General features: G+C 45.8%; 2 protein-coding genes across 4 annotated transcripts in view; one reads left to right on the top strand and one right to left on the bottom strand.

Moving 5' to 3' along the window:
• Nucleotides 1–2,428, top strand: part of HNRNPA1 (heterogeneous nuclear ribonucleoprotein A1) — a 9,106-nt gene extending 6,678 nt beyond the window's left edge. Inside the window, exons 11-12 of the transcript XR_001362653.1 lie at nucleotides 2,010–2,083; nucleotides 2,278–2,428. The gene's annotated coding sequence lies outside the window, so the exon portion shown is untranslated. The remainder of the gene's footprint in view (nucleotides 1–2,009; nucleotides 2,084–2,277) is intronic.
• Nucleotides 2,429–5,257: 2,829 nt separating this feature from the next.
• Nucleotides 5,258–7,706, bottom strand: part of NFE2 (nuclear factor, erythroid 2) — a 7,194-nt gene continuing 4,745 nt past the window's right edge. For 2 of the 3 annotated variants that reach the window (XM_014542028.1, XM_014542027.1), the window contains exon 3: nucleotides 5,258–6,518. In XM_014542028.1, the coding sequence (XP_014397514.1) occupies nucleotides 5,511–6,518 (1,008 nt within the window). In that variant the 3' untranslated portion in view covers nucleotides 5,258–5,510. The remainder of the gene's footprint in view (nucleotides 6,519–7,706) is intronic. The other variant, XM_005869127.2, reaches the window with a different exon arrangement.

Here is a 7,706-nt window from a genome sequence, read left to right as displayed (position 1 = left end):
AAAAAAACTCGAGGACTGTATTTGTGACTAATTGTATAACAGGTTATTTTAGTTTCTGTTCTGTGGAAAGTGTAAAGCATTCCAACCAAGGGTTTTAATGTAGATTTTTTTTTTTTTTGCACCCATGCTGTTGATTGCTAAATGTAATAGTCTGATCATGACGCTGAATAAATGTGTCTTTTTTAAATGTGCTGTGTAAAGTTAGTTTGCTCTGAAGCCATCTTGGTAAATTACCCCAACAGTGTGAAGCTAGAATTCCTTCAGGGTGATGCCAGGTTCCATTTGAAATTCATTTACAAACTGCTTGGGCACAGAAGCCATTGTCTTCAGAAATCTTGGTGTAGTTGAATTGACAGTTACTGTGTTGTGACCTGGAGTTCACCATTAAAAGGGTCACCCAAGCAGTGTCATGGAGTTTATTTGGTTATTAATGATTGTTGGCACATCCTATGCAATATATCTAAATTGAATTATGGTACCAGATAAAATTATAGATGGATATGAAGCTTGTGTATCATCCATTATCATGTGTAATCAATAAACGATTTACTATCCTCTTGAATGACAACTGTATGGATTTGGGACTGGCAGAGCTTTGGACTTTCCCTACCCACCACCCCTGATAATGTTGAATACTTCTATCACAATTCAAGTTCAAAGCTTTGCCAGAGAATAAAAACCAGCTGCTGGCTAATGCCACCCCAAAAGTCAACAGATTTAGAGTATTTGGGAGATGTTTTTTAAAATTGGCCAGCACCAGTAAGAAATTCTTATTCCTACACAAAATAGGCTTACATTAAAGGAAAACTGCAGTTTCCTTTGTTCTGGTTGGGTGGGCCTTTATAGAGGTTTATAGATTTTAACCACACTAGTTGCCTATTTGGAAACAAAAATTATGGGCATGTTTAGGAACCATACTGCTTACAAACATAACTGCAGTTTTCCTTTAAACGTGGCACAAGATCACACAACCATCCTAAAATGTTAATTGTATGGAAAATGATTTCTAAATCTTTTAAGTTACATACTATCCAGTCATTGTTATTTGTATATAGGTTCTTTTGAGCCCTCCCCTTTGATATTTCAGTGCCATTGTACTTACCTAGTAGCATAGAGATTTGTTTATCACTAGGACTGTATTTCATCCCATGGGTGTGTTACTTGGAAGTCTGGGGGCGGGGTGGTGATGGGTGGGAGGTGGAGTGGAGGCGGGTGGGAAAGCATGGATGGATGATACAGTTCCATGGGTTTGATATTGGCTGAGTTTGCAATGGCAGGTGGAACCTTAACTATTGAGGGAGTTTGCAGATACCTCAGGATTCCTGACAATGCCTTTAAAGATCCAGGAGAGATGTTCAGCTACTAGGAACTGCTAGCAAGCATAGCGCGAATGGCTCCGAGCTCAGACACTCTACAGCTGAGAGTAGACACTTGTGGTATGTGGAGTACAGATAAGCCAGGGGCAGGCCACGGCACGCTCCATGAAAGCTAGGAGGGAGTGAATTTTCAGTGACCATCGCAAGGAAGGAGGCAGACAAAAGTAAGGCACACCTGACTCTTAGGACTAGCAGTCAGAACCAGGAGGAAAGGTTTTATTGCTATGCTGGTAGGTAAGAACAGATTTTACTTACATCCATATAGTTATGTAAAATCCAGTTTTTTGTTATATGTCCTTAATATATTGAGCCAAAACTAGTCCAGTTAAGCTGAACTTGGTTTTTCTGGAGATGGATTGTTTTAAATTGACACCCTAGCCTTGGTGGATAACAATTGAAGGAAATGAGTGCTTTAACTGTATCTACTATGAATAATAAATTTTTGGCCCTTAATTTTATTTCCTACTTCTTTGACCCATTTCCTTAAAACAATGGCTCAAAGTAATGCATTAGACTCTTCCCCTAAGTGATGGTGGGAGGGTGGGTGGACCATTAATTGGGGGGTGGGGGACTTAGCCTGAGATGGGACTTTATCTCAGAAAAGCTAGTTCTAAAGGTTGTTTGCTTTTCTAGGGAGGAGTCTGGTACTACAGGCTTATCGACACGTCTTAAACAGAAACTCATCTGTCCAAGCTCATGGCTAAAAGGTAAATTTTTATAAAGCAATGGTAAGCAAATGATTGGTATTGCCAAAATAGAATGAATCTGCCTCAGAACCAAAGACTTGCTAATCTGATCTAATAGAAATCTGTTAATAAAGCAACTGGGTTCCCAGTAAAAAGAATGGGAATCTTTCATCTGCTTGTGTAAATACTTCATAACTTTTTTTTTCTTTTTGCAGGAACATCCTTATGAGGACGGCCTTTATCTGAGCCAATGTGTACTTCATTTTCACTGCCATGCAGTTTTCGTTGGCTGTGTTGCAGCTTGAATTAATCATTCAGTTTTATGAATGGGCTTTTTAAATAAAATGCTTTTAACTTTGTTTCTTACTTTCACTTTCTCCTTTTCGTGATACGTAGGGTAAACTTGACACTGCACCCCTCAAGTTTGAGAATGGGAAATAGAGGAGGTAATGATATACCAGGTGTCTGCTAAACCAGAAAACTTACTAGCAGGATCAATCTAAAGGAGCAGGGCCTCGTGTAAAAAGTCATTGCATTTTGAACCTAGCAGTTAAGGTAAATGTTTTAAATCACGGGCTGGTGTTCAGATTAAGAAGGAAGGATTGGGTTGTGGGAACTGAAATCTGAGGCTGGGCTCTCACTGCAGGGCTGAATTGTGACCGGTAGAAGCAAGCTGGTAACTGTTGCTCCACTTGAGAACACATCTTTTTTTCTAATTCTCCTGGCAAGAGAGAAGTTGTAAAAGCCAGAGCTGTCTCACGAGAGCTATGCTTATCTGTTACATTCTGGAGGGGCATAGTGGATGTCCTCTTTGGTGAACAAGTATGTATTGGCCAGGTATCTTAGGCAATTTTAGCAAAGCCTTAACGTTTTTCCCTGCTATTTTTAGGTCATCCTGCCTCAATTTTAATCAGCTAAGGCGGGGTGGGGTAGCAAGTACTTTTTAGGTCATCCTGCCTCAATTTTAATCAGCTAAGGCGGGGTGGGGTAGCAAGTACATTATCTTGCTGCTTAATCTCCATTTGTGACAAAGTTGCCTGATGTGGTTTTTCACATGGTGGTTTGGTGGGATAGGACAACTCGGGCTACCAGAGTTTACTAAGTACATTTTTATTTTTTTAATTTCCTTGGATGACTGGTTAATAAGAGCTAAAAGCATTCTTAATTGAAGAACTTCTAACCCTGTCCAGTGTGGCTTGGTTGGCTGTTGTCTCATACACCAAAAGGTGGTTAGATTCCATTCCCAGTCAAGGTACATGCCTGGGTTGCACGCTCAGTCCCAGGTAGGGGGGCATACAGGAAGCAGCCAATCAATGTTATACTCACATTGACATTTCTCTCCTAAAAATAAAAACAATTGTATTACTTTCTGTGTACTTTGATGGATGCTTTACCGATACAAGTTAGAGGAAATAGACTCAGAGGAAGATAATTACCCTGTGCTAGTTCTTCGAAATAGGCTCACACCCAGTTTACTCTCCAAAAGCCTGTTCCCCCTGCTTTAAGCACATGCCAAACAATGTATATGATGGTCTTCGTGGTAATGTGTACATATGCATGGCATTGTCCTCACTATGTCTCCTTCTTTGAACCAGAGCTTATTTGGTGCTCAGTGAATTGTTGCCTTTATGAGCTGGATTAGAATGAAAACTGATGTCCCTTAGGGCAGCCTGCAGTCGCCAACCAGTGATCCATGAGGTCTGAAAGGTTTGCAACCACTGACTTAGGGGAGTAATAAGTTTCTGAACAGTTAACCCCAGGCCCTGCCCTCTACAACTTGGTCCCACATGTTCAATTTTTTGAAAAAACAAAAGTTGACAAGTGTGGACTCTTCAGATCTATTAGGAATAGAAAGCATTACATTACTTTCAATTCCCTAAACTTGGACATGTTTTTCATAATGTGCAGATAGAAGATTTCACATCTTTGACCACTTTTCTGCTTTTGTCTCACAACTGTAGTGTCACTACCAGAATCTGGAAGTAGCCTTTGCTGGTTTGGCTCAGTGGATAGAGCGTCGGCCTGCGGACTCAAGGGTCCCAGGTTCAATTCCAGTCAAGGGCATATGCCCGGGTTGCAGGCTCAATCCCCAGTGGGGGGCATGCAGGAGGCAGCTGATCAATGATTCTCATCAATGATGTTTCCCTTCCTCTCTGAAATCAATAAAAATATATTTAAAAAATAAAAATCTGGAAGTAAGGTTTCCCCATTGGAATGGAGCTAGTGAAGTTGAATAGAAGTATAAATAGAAGCAAAATACCAAAATAAGTTTGTGTAATTCAGGGCCTGAGAAGATTGGGAACTACCCAACTCCAAGGAGATGAAATTGTGTCAGGGAGAACTTGGATATGACATCTGAAAATTACTGTTTCAAGAAAATTATATTGAAAAACATTATATTGAAAAAATACACTCAAATAAAAGGCCCTTGGTCTTCAAGGATCTAGAAAAGGGTTGGGAACAAGAAAGTGTCCAACATAACTAGGGAGATAGAAAATTTCACAGGCCCTGGCTGGGTTGGGAGTTTAATCCCCAGTCAGGACACATGCAGGAATCAACCAATAAATGCATGGGTTGGTGGAATGGTGGGTTGATGTTTCCCGTTCTAAAATCAAAATTTTTTTAAAAGGAAAAGTTCACCAAAATGCATATGGTGCTCTACTGTGGAGCAGGTTTTACTCAGACTTGGGTGTGAAATCCCCTAAAACTTAGACGTCCAAATTCTCATTCCAATCAAGAGTTGCTCACTCGGTCGTCTTAGGGAGCTCTGGAATATTCCCCCGCCGGGCTGAGGGAGTCCTATGGAAATAGGCAGGAGGAGGGAAATAGAAAAAAGGCCTGTGGGTATTCTAGGCTCCTGTGTTCCAAAAATTGAGAAAGGGAAAGCCTAAATAAGCCTCAGGGACCTTGCATAGAAGGTCTAGCCAGCTTTGGCAGCAATCTCAGCTCTATAAATAGGGGGCCACCAGGGAGGGTGGAGTTCCTCAGATCATCCACGGCCCCTGGCTCTAAAAAGGATGAAGGTGGTAGATCGCATACTGCTAGAGCCAAAATTGTGCGTGCCACTCTTACACAGAGCTGTAGGGGAAAGAAATGAGCTTGGCAGGATTTCCTCCCCCCAAAACCAAGAAAGGAGCTCTGAGGAGAGCTCCGCTTCATCGCCCTCCCTGGAGAAGGAAGACACAGTGGAAAACTATTTCTGTAGAGTGCTTTATAAACCAAAGCTCAAACAAGAGGTGGAGGTTGGAGACCTGGGGAGCTGAATCACAGAAAGATTTCAGCCTTCCCCTCACATACTTGTCTCACAGCAAGCCTCATTGAACACACCTTGGACCTAACATGTCAGGTTTTTCACTGTTGTCCTCTTCTGGGCCTCAGGGTCGGGGAGTTCCTTTATCAGAAGGGAATGAAGGGAATCTCCATCACCGGTCCGCCCAGTTGGGCCAGCTCAGTCTGAGGCTTCCATCTTGCTTCCCCGGGGCACAAGGAATATGGCCCCATCAGCAGCCTGTTGCAACGCATACTCTTCAGGGGAGTAGTTGTTGCCAGCTTCATCCCGAAGGTGCTGGAAAATGTCACGGTACAGCTCGGCCAGCTGTTGGCGCATCACCTCTAGGGTCCTGTCGGCCTCCCCACGGGCCCTGAGCAGCCGCTCCCGCTCACTGCCCAGCCGCTCCAGCTCCCGCTCCAGCTGCACGATGGTTTCCAGCTTTCTCTTGCGACAGTTCTGGGCAGCCACCTTATTCTTGCCCCGCCGTCGAATGTCCCGGACTAGTGCCAGCTGGCTTTCTGTCAGCGGGTACCGTGCCAACAGCTCATTAAAGTCATCTACCGGCAAGTTGACAATCTTGTCCGTAGGGAAGGGGATCTTCATGGCCAGGGCCCGACGCTCATCCCGACTCCCTGCCTCCCCCCGTGCAGTGGGCTTGGCTCGCACAGGGCCTGAAGAGGGCTCTACAGCTGAGGGGGTCTCAGCAGGTGGCAAGGCATAATTGGGGTGGGCCAAGGAGTTGGGCATAAGTGAGTAGGGGTACTCCACCGGATACATCTCTACATACTCGCTACGCCGCCGACCAGCCTCTGTCCCCTCCAGCTCAAGAGATTCAGCATCACTATAGTTAAGGGATAATCCTGAGTCGGATTCTGGGTCTTCTTGAGGTTTGGGTGGCTCCGCTGGCAGCCCAATATCTAGGAGGGCTAAGGGGTCTGGGAGGGGTTCACTGAGCAGGCCTGAGAGGCTCAGTGGTTTGGAGACTGGGATGGCCATGTTGCCATAAGAATATGGGGGGTCTGGGACATGAGTTGAGGATACTGGGAGCTCATAAGGTGGTGGAGGAAGGGGGAAGCCAGCATCTGGGTGGATTGAGCAAGGACAGTAAGTTGGGAGTGGTGGGGGCCCAGGGTATGGGGCTGGGGCTGGAGGCTCAAACGACGGCTCACTTGGAGCATTTAGGCCCTGCAAGAAAAGACATAAAAAGAGATTTGGAGACAGGCTGAGGAAGAGAACCAGCTCTCTCAGGACCAAGCTCGGTCCTTCTGAAAGACCCAGTGAGATAACAACAAAGGAACAAAAAGGCACGAAAAATCATTGAAAGCGTCTTGTGAAGTTGCAATGCAAGTCTTCCAAGAAGAAAGCAGCTTAAACAGGAATGGATATCACTGAGAACGGACTTCAGAAAGAACTAACATATGGAATCTCCTCCTCAGGAATTCTTACTGGGTTGAAATGGCTCATGTCTCTTTATTTCTTTCAGGAAGACAAGGAGTTGTTATTCAAGATGACCCCTCAGAACGCTTTCCTGCTGTGGTTATCTAGGGTCAAAGGGTCAAGTTCAGGTCCTGGCCATGCCCTGGGTGCCCAGCAGAGGGAGCTGCTGTGTGGGAGCAGGGCTTAGGGCAGATCCCGGGGGCCCATGCGTAGTGGTAGGGGAGAGAAAGGGTCAGGCGCAGAGCCAGTTCCATCTCACCCAGCTCCGGAGTGGGCAGCTGTGTCACCCTGGGGGCTAAGAGGCACCTTGGGGAGCCCATGCCAGCTCTACCCTCCGCTCTTCAGTCCCTCTGCCCCTACCCAGGTGCAGAGAGGAGGAGAGAACATGCTAGAAACAGGGCCCCCAAACCACGTTGGGGAGCCACCCTGCTCTAGCCCAGCTGGGGACAAAGACCTTATTGTTAGGCCAACAGATACCCCTTTGTCCACTAGCAGGAGGAGAGGACCCTGGCATAGACTGACCCCCCTTCCTGAGGCCCGTGAACTACTGCTCAGCTACCTGGGGGAAAGGGGCCCAGCTGCTGAGGGCAGGGGGAGAAAATGAAGGGAGAAGACGAGCAGGATTGGAGGAAAGAGAGGTCAGAATAAAAGAAGGTGAGGAAGGGAAGGCGGGGCCGGAGGTGGGGTGGAGAGATGTGTGCAGAGTGGCTGCTGAGAGCATACATTCCCCAGTCAAATCCTTCCTTCCCCACCACTCCTGTCCCCTGCTCTTCCACACCCCTTCCCCTTAATGTTCTGGTCTAACATCCAGATCTCCCTTCTACTTCTGCCCTTCCTTTTCCAGTGCCTGGAACATTTCCAGCTTGAGACCCTGAGCCTTCCTTGTTCCAGCCCCCTGTCTCAGTCCCAGCGAGACTCTCTGCTTCCTACTCTTCC

The sequence above is a fragment of the Myotis brandtii genome, unplaced genomic scaffold, assembly GCF_000412655.1.
Source record: "Myotis brandtii unplaced genomic scaffold, ASM41265v1 scaffold29, whole genome shotgun sequence".
In the NCBI taxonomy this organism is placed as follows: domain Eukaryota; kingdom Metazoa; phylum Chordata; class Mammalia; order Chiroptera; family Vespertilionidae; genus Myotis; species Myotis brandtii.
The sequence above is the reverse complement of the archived record's forward strand: the minus strand, read 5'-3'. Positions and strand labels throughout refer to the sequence as shown.